We start from the raw sequence: 17,827 nt of genomic DNA on the forward strand, positions 1-17,827 counted from the left end.
TTTCCAAGCGTGTATTACACATTGAGAAATATACAAATATCTAGTGAAATTTGTAAAAATTGACCCAATAGGCAGAATTGAAAGAGGGTACTTATTATTTTTTGAAATAATGATGTTTCTAGAATTCTTAAATAATATATCAACCCATGTTAACTATAGCTTCTCATGTTTAATGATGTTTACAATTAAAATAATACAATAGCAATGTATGATTAACAACCATAATTACCTCAGAATAGATTCTTCGAAGTGGTTCAAAGGGCTTTTCATGATAAATTACTAGCCTTTAATCAGCTAATATAAAGTATTTTTTAGACTGAAAAAGTATATATATGTCTCATAAAAATTTTAATTTAACTTAATGAAATGAGTTTAATGATCCAGATTCACCATACCAACTCTGGGGTATGTCTGACATTCCAGTGAAAGCTTTATTTAGATGGAGTTGAGGAATCTTTGAGATAGTAGGCTTTACACTGTGTTATCTTGAGTGTTATAGCTGAGTGGTTTTCCCAGAATCTCCAAGTCTTGTTCAAACTATTTTATGAATGAATTGAATTCATGAAATGTTAATAAACTTGTCTCAGTTTAAAGAATGTTGACTTGAAAAGTTCACAAAATTGAATTTGCCTATTAAAATATTCTTTCCTCTTATGAGGCTGGTCCTTGCCAACCTTAGTGATCTGGTTCTATCCACTCACTCACAGCTGTGATAAGGAGGGTGAAGAGTGAGCTAAATGGGGAGGAGGGCTGGGCAAGGTCATTTCTGCCAGAACACAGAGATGCCAAGATCTCAAGGGTGCTGCAGTATATAAAAAGGTGCTGCACTTGTGAATTATATATATATATACCCACACACACATATATATATAAGGAGTAAAAATGAGGGTTCCTGTATTTGAGGATGTGAAAGATGAAACTGAAGAAGAAAAAACAGGGGAAGAAGAAAATGAAGAAGACAAGGTAGGTGAGAAGGCACTTGCTAAGGCTTGGTGTTTATTCCTTAAAGCTGATGATGAGAAAAATATTTCCTTTCCTTTTTCCCTGGGCAGGTATTCTTTAAGCCTGTTATTGAAGACCTGAGTATGGAATTGGCCAAAAGGTGCACTGAACTCATTAGTGATGTAAGTGGCTTAAGAATTTTTATCTGTTTTGCCTTGCGTATGTGGCATGATTATATCATAGAATCAGAGAGCTGAGGAGAAAACCCTGAAATCATTTATTTAAAACCCAGTGATTTTCCAAATCATGGAACTAAGTCCAGAAATGTTAGATGGTTTTTCCAAGGTCACCTAGACAGATAATTTCTGTGGGGACATGTCTCAATGTTCTTAAGCCAGAATCTGGTCTCTTCTTGAACACTGTCACTCTGGTGTGAAATCATAAAGCATCAAATTTCTGACCATATTCCATTGAGAATACAAAGCCTTTCATAATTCGTGTAATGATGTAGTTTGTTTTGAGAGGATCTCCATCTAAATGAATGGTTTTTAGCATTTTGAGTAGCTTTTATGGAATCTGATGAATCCAGTAGTTTTCTAGACCAGAAACATGAATGTTTCTATGTGCATCTAACATTTATTAGCAATTTAGGATTCACAGTTTACTGAACTGCATGTTGAGAACTCTGAACTGGATGTGGATGATGCGGAGCATTGTTGTTGTGACTTTTTTTTGTTAACTGGGATCAGTTTATGTTGTATATTGAGGGAATCCTAGAATTACAGAATTAAGTAATATGGGCAAACTCTGGGAGACAGTGGAGGACAAAGGAGCCTGGTGTGCTGCAGTCTTTTGGGTCACAAAAAGTCAGACACAATTTAGTGACTGAACAACAGCAATCTATATATTTTCTGTCTACCTATTTATCTGTAGTAAATATGTAAACTAGGATGGTAGAAGCAAGGGAAATGTGTTCTTCTCTGGGGATGAGAATTTAGAGAATTGCTGGTACACAGGGAAGATGGCTCATGAAGTGTGAGCAGGTGCCTGTCTTATCTAGAAAGGGGAGCAGAGAACTGGTTGTTTCTGTTGTTGTTCTTAAGCAAGATGATCAGAATAGTTTACAAACTTTTATTTGCAGAGGAAATCAATCCTGGGCCATATAGTCAGTATTCTCTGAAATCGGCCTGCCTGAGTAGTTCAACAGCAACCCTGGGCAGGCTGGCAGGACACAGTTCCTCAAGGGAAGTGTTTAAAATACTAAGATTAAGAAATAATAAAACATTTGAAGTGTTTAGTAAATTGTCTGGAATATTGTGAGTAAAGAGATGCTAGCGGTTATTAACAATTGTCTCTATAAATTAATTTTGTATCCATCCAATCACATTTTATATATGATTCTGTGCTCTCTTTTGGTTTGTTAGAAGAGCTGGTATGGTGGAAATCAGACCCCTTCCTGTATACATGACATGTAATGTAATTAAATTTTAAATTGAGTGTTTCTTTGTGCCATTTCTTAATATTCATCACAAGCTGCTATATGTAAAAGTTCTTTGTCAGCTATAATAATAATGAAATGATAACAGCAACAACAGTGATAGTAAAAGCAGCAGCAGCTAAGATTTATTGAGGACTTCAGTGTTCTTGCCTGGAGAATCCCAGGGACAGGGGAGCCTGGTGGGCTGCTGGGGTCACACAGAGTCGGACACGATTGAAGCGACTTAGCAGCAGCAGCAGCAACAAGTGCCAGGTAAGGCAGCTTGTGAGGCAGGTCCTCTTGTTTTCCCATTTTAGAGGTGGGGGAAAGGAAGGCTAAGTCCGAGAGGTTAAGTAGTTTGCCTGGATCACACAGTTAAGTAGTGGGAAGTAGGACTTGAACATGAAGCCCTGTCTCTTAGCCAGCCTGCCATGTTATCTGTCCTATAGCTTTCATGCAAAGTTTACCTTAGCTTTATTATTATGTATTACACAAATATTAGTTATGTGACTGTTTAAAACTTCAAGTTCCGTAACACTGGAGATAGTACCTCTTCCAGTGTTGTTTTGTTTGAGGTGTGTTTGTGGCTGAGTCAAGTTATATAAGCTATTAAAGTGACAACTTTAGTTAGTAGGTGATAAGAACATTTCTCAGTGATTTCAAAACCAATCTTGTAGTGAGGGGCGATGGCCTTTACTGTTTTCACAAAGCAAAAGCCGTGTTATTTCACTCTCATGTAGATGAAGTCAAATACGTGAGAGTAATTTCTGTTTATTATAGGTTTATATTGTATAGCCTGTTCTACTTAAATATTTAGATCACACTACTGTGGTCTAATTTACATCTGTGTACATGTTTACATTTTGTTTCCAAAGAGAATTTCATACTTATTAAAATACTGGTTCAATTTTTGAAGTTTTTATATTTACCAATGAGCAGTCTGAACAATTACTTTCTTTGTCTCTTAAAAAAAAAAAAGAATCAAGAGTTTGTACAATCATTTTAAAATCAGATTTTAATTTACCCTTTCTGGAAGAGTTTCAGGGATTGGACTGAATCAAATTTCTATTGTTTTCAGAAATGTAATTAAAGAGTATTATTAAGTAATAACTTGTTCATTCACATTTGGTATTATCAATGTTTTTATATGGAGCAGATTAACTTAAATTTGAAATTCTTTTCTTTGTTGTGTTGTCTGCATGACTAGATGGTGGTCTAAAATGTATATTTGAAATTGCATCAATACGGAGCTAAAAGCAAATATAGAAAGGACGAATTGAGTTAGATTGGAGTTCCAGTCAAGTCTTTATTATGTCTCTGATAGTGTCCATCTGTTCGTGCTCACATTTAATTTAGTCCACCTGTCTTTGCCCCAGTCTCATTCTTAAAGACAAACCTTGAAGGACTTTAGTTTTGTTTTATAATCCTTTATATCCCAAGGGGGAAATCCATGTGTTTACCTGAACATTTTTGCTTGTTTGAAGGCAATCTGTTTGCAGCTTGTCACCATGTGAATTTGGTTTTCTGTTTGCCTGCTTTGTAGAGTCCTACATCTTGAAGCTTTAAGAAGCTGGCTCACATTTTCTTATTTATGTTTGTTTAGCTGCATCATGTCTTTGTTGCAGCATGTGGTATTTTTCATTGCAGCATATGGACTCTCTGGTTGCAGCCTGCAGTCTTAGCTTCTCCATAGCATGTGGGGTCTTAGTTCCCTGTCCAGGGATTGAACCTGCATCCCTTGCATTGCAAGGCTGATTCTTAACCACTGGACCACCAGGGAAGTCCCAGGCTCACATTTTCTTGATCAAATCACACAGCTAGTGAGACACTGACATGGGATTTGGAACAAGGTCTATCTGACTCCCAAACCTTGGCCACCACGATGTCCTTTCTCTGCTGTTGTGTGCCAGGCACTCCACATGAAATACTGCATTCATTTCATGCCACAGTGAGCTAGTGCCATAGGCCCCGTGAGCCTTAGTTCAGAGGTGGTGAAACCCGGCATCGAGTAGCTTGTCCTTGGCCACCTGACTGGTCAGGGATGGGGACAAGAATCAGGTTTAGATTTGGCCAAGTCCAGCGTCTGGCTGGTAGCCCCTCACAACTCTGATCCATTTTCCATATGAGAAAGTTGGTTTCATGGACTTCTCTTCATGGCACAGTCTCTCTATATCCTCTTCGTTATCATTCTGATCATTCCTCTCTGGATCTCTTCGAGCTTTCATGTGTCTTTATCAGGATGTAATAACGAGAACTGTGTGCAGAGGTCCAGATGTGGATGGCTGTGATTATGAGTAGGGAAACATACTGTTTCCTGCCTGCTTTGTGATGATATTTGCAGTTTCTTGGACTAAAGGGGGCCACAGAAAGCTGTTAGATCAGCCTCAGTAAGGACAGCATCCTCAGCCATTTCCAGTCCTATTTTCTGACTTGTAGCTGATCATGTAGGGCCCATCCTCTTTTAATAGTCTGAGTGATTTTCCCTTGCTAGAGATGATCTAATCTGTAGTGGCCCACCCTCTCGCACAGCCCTTTGAGAGCTTCTGCTGTTTGTCTCTTTCAGTTTACCATCTCCCTCTCCATAAGAGTGAGAGGTCATCAGCAGACCTGCAGACTTCGCTGTATCATGCCCCTGCCAGACAATTCATTAAAATGTTAAGTAAGAATGGCCTAGAGATAAGTCCTGGAAGGCTTGCACTATTTAGAATTCTCCATAGAAAGAAATGTCTGTTTTTCAGATCAGATGGCTTCATTTTGGGGATCACTATGAGGCATTTAAAAAAAATTATTTTTTATTTATTTTTTTTTGCCTTGCCTAGTTTCTGCTTTGCACATGCTCTGCCCATACTGTGGGGTTTTCCCTCTGCATAGCTCACTTCCCAATCTTGAAAGACACCTGGTTCTCTGAGGCAGCCTTTTTTATTTTTCTCTTAGCCATGTTTTCATTTCCCCAGATATCCTCTCTTTGGTATTTTGTCCTGTTACTCAGCAATCTAATCAATTCCTTGAATAAATCAAACCCACTGACTACACTGAGCAGTCAGCATCATGGATCTGGGAGCCTTTTGTAGGGTGGTCATAAAAAATAGTAGGTTAAAAGGGACCCTTTGTATGTTTCTTGTAAATTAGGATAAAGAGTCTCTGCAGAGCAAGTGAGCCCGCATCTGCCAGAAGCCTCTGACTCAGTGTTTTGATTCAAACCTTTTTAGGGTGTTCATTTGTGTGGCAGCAGGAAGAACATTTTCCAGGCAAGTGAACATTGTTTATTGTGGGTAACCCTTCCCGATGCTGAAAACATGGGATTCCATGGTTACCCCTCCAGAGAAAGCTCCAATGGTGTTCAGAAACTTGGGAGAGCAGCCTTGGCTCTGAGCGCCTCAGTTAACATACAGTGCTGGAGCCGCAGTTCTGTCTTCCAGGGTTCATTGTGTTTAGCCAATGTGGTTCCATTTGTGAAAAGACTTCCTAGCTCCTTCTGGTTAAGAATGCTTGTAAAAGGAAATACCCTCTAACATTTCTACATCTGTCTTCTGCTTTCGGCCATTAGCTGGTCTCATACTAAAGTGAAAGAAACTAGGCTAAGAAGAGGAAGCACATTCAACTAATTTAAGTTGAACTGTAGTTGAGACATGGTGGGATTAATGGGTGAGGTCAGCAGAAAGTAAATTATTTAGGGCATCTTATTGACATTAAATCATCACCTTTGGATTGTGTTTTGGTTGTGAGTGCAGATGGCTGCACAGAACATGCAAATCCTAGCACAGGGTCTTAACAGATAGATGACTATTATTTTGAGATGAATCCTGGATCAGCCTTGATGTTATCGGTCTCTCAGGCTCCTTGCCTTCTGCTCTGCCATCATTGGTATGGTGGTTTATTGTCTTGTGATGGCCTGGTTCCTGCTGTTTTCCTGTGGTTGGGGAAGACAGAAGGTGGACGGGTGAGGTGTCAATGGGCTGTGTCAGCAAGTCTCTCCCCTTGTACGAGCGTCACCAGGAATAATGCTGGGGAGACTTCCAAGAATATCTCATGGCCAGAACTGGGCACCTGTCCTCCCCAACCGATCACTGGCCAAAGGGAATGAGAAAGCCATGCCTGTCTCAGAGCAATTTGTCCTTTGCGGCTGCGGTAGGGGCGTATCTCCTCCCATAAATACACTTGAGTTCTATTGTTAGGAAAGAAAGGGATTGGACAGGCAATCTATCCAATAGATGGGGCCATCTGTTAGATTTGGAATTGACTGTCTATTCAGTAATTTTTATTTTACCTAAGATTTAGTATTAATCATCGACGTGGTTCCCTTTCATCTATTTTTTCTAGTTCTCCTAGTATATGAAAGCTACTAATTTGCGGTATTCTTTATATAAAAATTTAAGATCATGTGCTTACTGTCTCTCATATTGTAAAATTCATTAGAAATACAATATGAGTGACAATAAGCATATAGTAGCTGTATGTGTGTGTGTGTATCTTTTAAATAAAGACCAAAGAAAGGAATGGAGAGCACACTTAAAACTGAACTACTTGCCTGCATAGCAGAGGAAGTAAATGCTTCACCTTTATCCCTAGCTCCTGTCCTGAGCATTCTGCTCAAGTCAGAGCTTATCAGAGGCTGTAGCCACAGCACATACCACTGCTGTGAAGAATGTGAATGGGAGAGGGAAGAGATGGTGGCGAAAGATAGAAATAATGAGCCAAACTTAAGCCTAATGATAGCTTATTTTCTCTCATGCTGAATTATAGAACGGAGATACTTTTTTTTCTCCTTATGATCAAAATAGCCTACTATTTATCATAGTGCCATTAACAGTTTAATTACTAGTGACTAAGGATGGTGATTTGCAGAGACCTAAAATTATGGCTAATCTCTGAGAAGAAAAAGCAATTTAGTGCTCAGATAAGATAAATATGTTCTAATGTTGATTTCATGAATAAAGCAAATGTTTAATGTGGTCAGCATCTAATATCTGAGTCATTACCATGAAATACGGCATTGAAAATAACGTTACTCAGTATGTTTGTGGCTGGTTATACCTCAGGTCAAATAATGCCCCTTAGGTCTGTTCAAATATGGTAAAATCTCTATGTCATGTTAAAGTGTAACATCAACATTAGTCATGTTCTTTAAGAACCAGGTAGTGTATACCGTTAAACTTCACTTTTAGGCTGTAATTAGAGAGGCCATGTAATTTATCATCTGAACTATGACTTTTTTTCAGTCTAAGTATTTACAGTCTTGGGTAGATAAACATGACTTTATTACAGGGTGATACAACTTTCAGCAAATTGCCTTCATCCTCCCAAACAGTCATAAGTTTTGCCTGCCCCGTTTTCAGATTGGATGGCAATTGGTGTGACAGTGGGATTACATTTCAGGTCCCTCTCTATAGTTCCTGACTTCTTTTTGACTTATCTGTCCATGCGGGATCTTCTCGCAGAGTAATCCTGGCCTCTCCCAAGGGGAGAAAGAGTGATTCCTCTCACTAGCGAATTGGAAAGAAGAAATGAGGATTGCTCAGCTAAGCATTTCTGAACTTTGTCCCATTTGTCTGCGGGCCACCACAAGGGGGCATTCTGCAGTGATCTCCACAGGTGACACGCTTTCTGGGTGGGTTCTATGCTTGGGGGAGGGGAGGAGGTTGGGGAGGCCTATGGGTTCCCATAAATTGGATATTCAACCTTTGATTTGAGTGTAAATAAGTTGACACATTGGAAAAGACCCTGATGCTGGGAGGGATTGGGGGCAGGAGGAGAAGGGGACGACAGAGGATGACTGACTCGATGGACATGAGTTTGAGTGAACTCCGGGAGTTGGTGATGGACAGGGAGGCCTGGCGTGCTGTGATTCATGGGGTCGCAAAGAGTCGGACACGACTGAGCAACTGAACTGAACTGAATTAGTAACCAGAATCCCACTGTGGCCACAATTTATGCCCCCTCCTCTAATCCAGCATGTCTAGGTAATACCATGGAGTATTTATTTCAGAGAAGAGACTTGCACAGGTTAATTCTTCTGTTCAAAAAGGGAGCGTTAAGTTGTTTTTTTCTCTTATGTAAAATGTTCTCTCTTTTAGATCCATTATAAAGAAGAGTATAAAAAGTCTAAAGACAAGTGTACGTTTGTGACTGACACGCCTATGCTAAACCATGTAAAACACATTGGTGCTTTTATTTCTGAGGTGAGGTATCAAAACTTTTTAAATGACTTGGATTATTTTCTATTTATGTAGATAAAAGTTTGTGTATTAAAATTAGAGAATCATGTTTCAGATAATACCACTTAATGTTGATATTAATAATATCTGTATATGTAATTCTATGCTTTATGTCAATTAACTTATGTAAACTGGTAGCTTATCATCTATTGTTGATACATTTTGTTATATATAACTATATTGACTCTAACCTTTTTTTATTTACATCAAATAAAAAGGATATATTTTTATTCAATAGAAAATACTGGCAAAATAGTCTCAGAAGTTCCATTATTTTATTTCTTAACAGACATTAGATATAAATGATCCAATCTCATTTTGAAAATAAGTCAAACTTATCAGCAGATTCCATAAAATGTGGTGCTTTGGTAAGTAACTTCAGATCAATTTGAACTATTTTTGGTTAGGATCAGTTCAACAGAGATACCTGCTATGGAACCATAGAGTAAGAAATGCGCTATGTTCATTTTCCAGCTGAAAAATGTATAATCTTTTTCTGAGCGCATGTAGAACTGCAGCTTATGTTGTCTTATAAAGCACAATGTTAACAGTGATTTTTATGATGAGGCAATGCCAGTGTCTGTGACTAGATCATTTTGAAGAGATAAACTCGAAAAGAAGATGATTAGATAGTGTTGTAGATGACTGACCTCTAGTGTTTCGTAAGTTATTGGAAAAAGATCAACATGACATTCTTGGGATTATTTCTGCCAACATGAAAGCATTTTGAAGAAAACTGGTAAATTTTAAGTATGAAAATCTGAAGAGTTATGGGAGCACAAGGCTTACACAAGCTATATGCTCAATGAATCAACACTCAAATCTGGCTCCAAGTAGGAGTAACATCAGGGACTTGTGGATAGAGTGGGGAAAGCCACAGTTTTGTTTACTTGGGTAAGCTATTAAATATTATTTCTCCTTCACAGAGAAATGCTTGGTGTTCTTAATTATTAATTGAGTTTTTTTCCTGAAGGAGTTAACTACAGAGAAAAAAAAGGAAGAGGGTAATCTGTTACATTCCTTTGAACCTAATCTTCCCAAGAGGAAACAGTGAATGAGTGTCTCTCTTTATGAGTAATGACTGAGATCATTTACAGGCAGTGCAGATTGTATGTGGGAAAGTGCAAAAACAGCAAAAAAGCTCCCCCACCTCAGCACCCCACCATTGTGGTGGAAGAAGCTAAGAAGACTTGACAAATTCTAATGACTTGTGTTTTCTGGAACAGCTCAAATGTCTCATTCTCATATATTTTTTGATGATCAAGTATATGAAATTGTTGATACACAAATAGAATTACTTTTAGAAATGTGCATGGGTTTAAGTAGAAAAATAGCCATTATTTAACTAAATTGATTTAATTAAATTTTCATTTGAGGTATAATTGACGTGGAATATTATATTACAGGATTCCATATTTGTATGCACTGTGAAAGGACCACCACAATAAGTCTGTCATCATATGGAGTCACACATCTTATTTCTTTTTTTCCCCTTATGATGATTACTTTTAAGATTTACTCTCTTGGTGACTTTCAAATATGTGATACAGTTTTATTAACTGTAGCCACCATGCTGGATTTTATGTCCCCATGTATTGATTTTATGACTGGAAGCTTGTACCTTTTGACCGCTTTGCACCTATTTCTCCTATCCCTCAGCCCCCCTCTTCCAGTTGTTATTTTCTTGCATGTTTGATTGAAAGGTTTTGCCATGATAAATTGGATTTATTTCTTCTAATGGGACCATCGGGTTCGGTATCTGAGATTAAAGTTGACTTTATATATTTAAAAATATTTTATTGGAGGATAGTTGCTTTACAGTGTTATTTTCTGCCGTACAACAAAATGAATCAGCTATTCGTATACATATATCCCCTCTTTTTTTGGATTTCCTTTCCATTTAGGTCACTATAGAGCCTGGAGTAGAGTTCCTGAGCTATACAGTAGGTTCTCATTAGTTACCTAGCAGTGTATGTATGTCAATCCCAACTAATTTGTTTCCTAAGAAAGTACTTTTCTTTATTCTCTTTCAATATTCACAGTAAAAGGAAAACTAAGACATATTTATTTTTCTTTTCTTTCTTACCCCCCTAGGCAAAATACAAAGGCACCATTAAGGCAGACCTTTCCAATTCTCTTTATAAGCAGATGCCAGCCACAATTGACAGTGTCTTTGCCAGAGAAGTTACCCAGCTACAGAGTGAGGTATGGTTCTCCTAAATTATTATATGATTATGTGAATCAAATATATACCTAATACACATTGTTTAGCATTCTATAAAGATCTGTTTGTCTTAGATATTAAATATGGAGTGAAACATTGGAAGCAGCTGATTCATGTTCTGTCCGCAGTCACGACAGTGACGGTCACTGATAGTCGCAGATCGGAACAAGGACCTGCCCGTGTGTTAGTTACATGGTACAGTCTTTCCTGGTCCCATTCACCACTACTCACAGAGCAAACATGAATCTTATTTAGACAATCTACTTAGATTACAATCTTATAGCAAATATTAAACTAGTCTTTGATTTAACTTGTGAGAGAACATACCCATAGCTTATTAAAAGTCACATAAAGAGTTAATGGTTAACCAAAGTCAGGACCCACAGATCTGTGCTCCCTCAATTAGATAAGTGGTTCCTGAATTTTTTTTTTTTTTCTCGTGGATGGTGTTTTCACTTAGACTTTCTCAGGCTCCCAAAAAAGCCTCCACCAGGTGGAAATGGCTATTTTAATGATTGCAAGTTGCAGACAGACTTAAGAACTATCATCATGTAAACTCATTTTGAATCCATGAGAGTTTAGGAGTAATTTTCCTTTTAGAATACATTAACACGGAAGGTCCTTAATGCATTTAATCTACTGTGTTCCTTAAAACAGAATTTCGAAATAGAATATTTCACCTCTTTCTCACTCATATTATTGCTATGTTTTCTTCATAGTACACTCTGATTTTTTTTTTTTGGTTACTTTATTCATCCATAAGAGAGCAGGAACCTCATCTGTCTTGTTCCCTGCTCCATCTCTGTGCTTAGGAGTCTAGGGACTCCTAGAACATAAGGGATGTTCAACAAATACTTGTAAAATGGATTTTTGTTCAGTTGATTAATTTTTTAAAAAGAAATGTTTCCTTTTACATAGTTTATATTTTTCATCCTTCATTTTTGGTTAATAATAAATACATAAAAATGCTCACTATGTGTCAGGTACTTTTCTCTTCATTTCACATATATTTATATCATTTAATGCTCACAACTCCATGAGATAGTCTCATTTTGGAGATGTGGAAACTGAAGCACAGAGAGGTTAGGTGACTTGCCCAAGGTCATACAGCTAACAAATAGCAGAGCCAGCATATGAACATGGGTGAATTTGCTCTAGAGTCTGGGTTCTAAGCTCTATCCATTACCACCTCTTTCTTACTATTTCTACCCGTCTTTTTTTTTTTAAATTAAACAAGTTCACTTCTTTCTCCAGAATCCTTTTATTTTTAAGTAGAGGATACATAGATAATTTAAAAATAGTCTGAAAATAGATTACTCTTGAACAACACCAAGTATAGTTATTCTTTGAAGAATATCTTTAAGTACTTCATTATCACAGACTTAAATGTCCACTGTGTACCCAGCTTGGCAGTAAGCTAATCTCAACTGTGCAACATGAGGCTAAAAATATATGTCAGGGCTCTGCATGGCTGACCATGACTAATAGGACCGCCCTTTTTTTCCCACCCAACATCTGGTAACCCAGCCACTTGCTAATCATACAGAGTACTTTATAAAGCAAATAATTAAAACACTTGATATTTGACAAGATTTTTGCGATAATAATTATAAGCATCAGTTATACAATAAAGAAAAGAAAAATCTTTTCTTAGTTTTATACTTACTTGGGAAGGTAACATTTTCAGATATTTACATTCTTAATTACTTTGGAAGTGTACAACTTTCCTCAAATTTTTATGGCATAAGCATGTCTATAGTACACAACTATGTGTACATAGAACTTAGCATAAAAAGTAATCCATATTGGACATTTTGGAATCTGTTCCTATTTTTTTCCAGAATTGTCACTTAATTGGTAACAGGTATTATTTCAGAGGAGAATATGCACCCTAAGAAAGAAATATATGTGCTCTCAAGAAGCATCACTGCCCAGGGTCATAATTAGTCTTTGAACTTGTTAGAAAGGGAATACCTGGATTCTGAAGAGGGTGTCTATTTCAAAGATTTATGTAATTATAATAACATTTCTTTAGATACACATAAATCTATTTTATTATTGTTAAAATTGGAATTCTCAGAGCTTACCTGATAATGAAAGGCAAGAAAGTAGAACAATTTAATAGTATCTGTGATAATTAAAGAACTAACCTTTTACTGTGTCCAGATAGTATCAGATTTGTGGCAACCTGAAATAGAATATGAGGCAAATTCTAAAATGTAAGCATGTTACAGTTTCTAGTGAAAACTATCCTAAACTTTTGATATTGGGACAAATTATTATCTTCAAATCAATTTGCAAACATTCTCAAATGCTTATATTCAGATTGAAGTGACAAGGTTAATGCTCCTTATAGAAAATGACTGATACATAGAAATCCCTTAAAAAAAGAGAGACAGATATAGAGATTTTAGGAGGACATATTGTTAGATAACTCTCACTAAAAATTTTACAAAGATCACAAAGAAAGTTTCTGGAAATGGATCGACTGTGCCATGAAGTGGTGAGACCCTTCTCACAGGGGCTGTCTCACGCTGAGGCTAAATAATCCCTTATTATAGAAGTGATACAGGCTGCTCAGGCATCTGAACGGCGAAGGTTTATGAGAGCTTATGTTTGTATCTACAGTGGCCACAAGGTCCTTTTCCCGGAGCTTCAGGGTTGCTGTTATGGGATTGGCTTCCCTGATAGCTCAGTTGGTAAAGAATCTGCCTGAAATGCATGAGACCCCGGTTAGATTCCTGGGTCAGGAAGATCTGTTGGAGAAGGGATAGGTTACCCACTCCAGTATTCTTGGGCTTCCCTTGTGGCTCAGCTGCTAAGAATCTGCCTGCAATGGGGGAGACCTGGGTTCAATCCCTGGGATGGGAGGATCCCCTGGAGAAGGGAAAGGGGACCCACTCCAGTATTCTGGCCTGGAGAATTGTATAGTCCATGGGGTTGCAAAGAACTGGACACGACTGAGCCACTTTCACTTCAGTACCTATATAGTAGTTATGAAATATACTGCAAATCAGAAATATAATACATCTTTTATATATGTAGAGATGAGATATAAACATATAAGATGAAATATATAAGATAAATGTATATATTCCTTGTGTAAACATATTTACATATAGTTTATGTAAGACTACTGCAAATATGTTCCCCTAGTTAGGTGTCTAGTGCCATAGCAACCTTAACTCACAAGGTATGAAGAACACAGTGTTAACCTAGGGAAATGCTGCATAATAACGACACATCCTAAGAAATCAAATTTATTAGAAAATTTATTAGCTCAACATACGTTTCCATTAGCTATTTTAAGGATGAAAATTAATATGATAAATTAAAGTTCAGCTGCCTCCAATTTGATGTAATCTTAATTCTAAAGTGGTGCTTAGTAGCAGCTATAAATGAAATGACTATTTTAATGCAGCAAGTAGAAAATTACATAGCCTTTTTAAGAAAGAGTGCTCTTTAAAATTGGGCTTGATGACTCACTACTTCTATGATAACCCACAAAACGATCAGCTGCATTGGTTATGTTTATAATGTCACAAGTACCACGGTCAAAAACACAGAATCAACCCAGCATCCAGCAGAAAGGAGACAGGCATATGCTAGTTCTTTTTACTTGTAGCAGATCTCATAAAAGTTGTTCCTTGGCTTGAGAGACTGGGCCACCCATTAAACTCCTCCCCCCACCGAGTTATAGAATGTAATGGAACTGGGATGATGGGCTTTCTCAGCCTGAATGGAGGTTCTTAATGGGTTTCTGTTTAACATAATTAATTGTTGAAAATTTTAAAGATATGTTCATCAAAATTAGATTTCCTGGTGGATTAAATCAGTGAACAATTTCTAGCAAGATGAATTATCACTGGAATAATATGAGGTGCTATATGGGAGGCTTAATAATCAGATGTAGGAACAGAGCTAAGCAGGAGTGAACAAGACTTAGGGGCATTTGTTGACAGAAATCTCAACATAGTAACCAAAAGGAAATTGGCATGATCTATGCAAGGAGATCCAACCAGACCATTCTAAAGGAGATCAATCCTGGGTGTTCTTTGGAAGGACTCATTCTAAAGCTGAAACTCCAATACTTTGGCCACCTCATGCGACGAGTTTACTCACTGGAAAAGAGTCTGATGCTAGGAAGGATTGGGGGTGGGAGGAGACGGGGACGACAGAGAATGAGATGGCTGGATGGCATCACCGACTCGATGGACATGAGTGTGAGTGAACTCCGGGAGTTGGTGATGGACAGGGAGGCCTGGCGTGCTGTGATTCATGGGGTCGCAAAGAGTCGGACTCGACTGAGCGACTGAACTGAACTGAAAGGTTGATCAACGAAGAATTGATACTTTTGAACTGTGGTGCTGGAGAAGACTCTTGAGAGTCCCTTGGACTGCAAGGAGATCCAACCAGTCCATCCTAAAGGAGATCAATCCTGGGTGTTCATTGGAAGGACTGATGCTGAAGCTGAAACTCCAATACTTTGGCCACCTCATGTGACAAGTTGACTCACTGGAAAAGACTCTGATGCTGGGAAGGATTGGGGGCGGGAGGAGAAGGGGACAACAGAGAATGAGATGGCTGGATGGCATCACTGACTCGATGGACATGAGTTTGAGTGAACTCTGGGAGTTGGTGATGAATAGGGAGGCCTGGCATGCTGTGATTCATGGGGTCACAAAGAGTCGGACACGACTGAGCGACTGAACTAAACTGAACTGGACCGATGGATGTATTAACAGCATATAGCACATTAGAGATGATCCCTAGATTAAACTGAAGAATTCTAATTAGGACCAGTCACGTCATATCTGGTATATTGTGGACACCTTAACAAAGAGGTGGAACAGTTGGAATTTGTACTTTTGAGAGTGTGTAGAGTATACAGGGGTTTAGTGCCTTAATCTGCACAGATAGTCTGGGAGTGATTGAGAGCTGGATTCCCACGTTTAGAGTTCTGTCCTATAAATTAGAGTACTCCTGTATGGCCAAATGGTTGCATTGCTGGGAGATAGATTTGAGTTTCATTAAAGGAAGAATTTTGTGTCAGAACCTGCAAAATTTCAAAACTGTGATGCCCAGGTTGAGTTCTCTTTCACTGGAAGTTAAAAAAAAAAAAAAACTTGGGTGGGGAAGTCAGAAAAGCAATTTGAACTTGGATAGTTGTACTAAGCACTAAGCACACATATTTTACACCAAGTAAGTCCAATTTCATTTAACATCTTATCATTAAACTTTTAACATATATTTTAATTTAAAAGTAATTCATTAATTTATTCTTGTTTTATTCTCAGTCAGTTCAGTTCAGTTCAGTCGCTCAGTCGTGTCCGACTCTTTGCGACCCCATGAATCACAGCACGCCTGGCCTCCCTGTTCATCACCAGCTCCCGGAGTTCACTCAACCTCATGTCCATCAAGTCGGTGATGCCATCCAGCCATCTTATTCTCTGTCATCCCCTTCTCCTCCTGCCCCCAATCCCTCCCAGCATCAGAGTCTTTTCCAGTGAGTCAACTCGTCACATGAGGTGGCCATAGTATTGGAGTTTCAGCTTTAGCATGAGTCCTTCCAAAGAACACCCAGGATTGATCTCCTTTAGGATGGACTGGTTGGATCTCCTTGCAGTCCAAGGGACTCTCAAGAGTCTTCTCCAACACCACAGTTTAAAAGCATCAATTCTTTGGCGCTCAGCTTTCTTCACAGTCCAACTCTCACATCCATACATGACCACGAGAAAAACCATAGCCTTGACTAGACAGACCTTTGTTGGCAATGTCTCTATTTTTTAATATGCTCTCTAGGTTGGTCATAACTTTCCTTCCAAAGAGTAAGTGTCTTTTAATTTCATGGCTGCAATCACCATCTGCAGTGATTTTGGAGCCCCCCAAAATATAGTTTGACACTGTTTCCACTGTTTCCATCTATTTCCCATGACGTGATGGGACCAGATGCCATGATCTTAGTTTTCTGAATGTTGAGCTTTAAGTCAACTTTTTCACTCTCCTCTTTCACTTTCATCTAAAGGTTCTTTAGTTCTTCTTCACTTTCTGCCATAAGTGTGGTGTCATCTGCATACCTGAGGTTATTGATATTTCTCCCGGCAATCTTGATTACAGCTTGTGCTTCTTCCAGCCCAGCATTTTTCATGATGTACTCTGTGTATAAGTTAAACAAGCAGGGTGACAATATACAGCCTTGACGTACCCCTTTTCCTGTTTGGAACCATTCTGTTGTTCCATGTCTAGTTCTAAGTGTTGCTTCCTGATCTGCATATAGGTTTCTCAAGAGGCAGGTCAGGTGGTCTGTTATTCCCATCTCTTTCGGAATTTTCCACAGTTTATTGTGATCCCCACAGTCTAAGGCTTTGGCATAGTCAATAAAGCAGAAATAGATGTTTTTCTTATTCATTTATTCACTTATTTATTAATTTATTCACTCACTGAGCAAATGTTTATTGCAGTTTATGTAATTCTGGGTTATAAGGATTTAGTGAATTAGACAATTGCATTCTAGTAATAGGAGACAGAAAATAAGTAATTTTACAAAGATGAAAGCTTGTAATTTAAACTTATGAAGGAAATAAACAGGATAATATAGGAATAGACTACCTGGAAGGGGATAATTTGCTGCCTTAGGGATCTTCTTTAATTTTTAACTCTGTTTTTGAGTTTGGTTATTTCTACTTCTGAAGTACTTCTGATTATTCTCACGCCTTCTCTCCAACCAGGTGTGGGGCAGATTTAACATGGTAGCGATGGGTGGCATTGTGAAGGTGCTTATTTCTCTAACAGAGAACAAGGCTTGACATATGTGAGACTTTCATTATATTTTCTCCTAAAGGTTAGGGCTTTTAATAAGGTTTATTTAATATTATAGTTGTGCCTCCATAGAATTATAACAGTCAATTAAAAAATGAACAATTCACTTTTAAATATCCAATTGTTTCCCCAGTTTTGTCATTTACTTTC

The 17,827-nt window shown here is 38.0% G+C and overlaps 1 protein-coding gene across 1 annotated transcript in view; it reads left to right on the forward strand.

The window, feature by feature from the left end:
- The first annotated feature begins 309 nt into the window (after nucleotides 1-309).
- The window catches only part of NEBL (nebulette), a 130,443-nt gene continuing 112,925 nt past the window's right edge, over nucleotides 310-17,827 (forward strand). The window contains exons 1-4 of the mRNA XM_055428212.2: nucleotides 310-963; nucleotides 1,053-1,124; nucleotides 8,494-8,598; nucleotides 10,729-10,839. Of these exons, the coding sequence (XP_055284187.2) occupies nucleotides 883-963; nucleotides 1,053-1,124; nucleotides 8,494-8,598; nucleotides 10,729-10,839 (369 nt within the window). The 5' untranslated portion in view covers nucleotides 310-882. The remainder of the gene's footprint in view (nucleotides 964-1,052; nucleotides 1,125-8,493; nucleotides 8,599-10,728; nucleotides 10,840-17,827) is intronic.

This window comes from Moschus berezovskii, chromosome 15, assembly GCF_049115385.1.
Source record: "Moschus berezovskii isolate FMDL1 chromosome 15, NW_MosBer_1.0, whole genome shotgun sequence".
Classification (NCBI taxonomy): Eukaryota; Metazoa; Chordata; class Mammalia; order Artiodactyla; family Moschidae; genus Moschus; species Moschus berezovskii.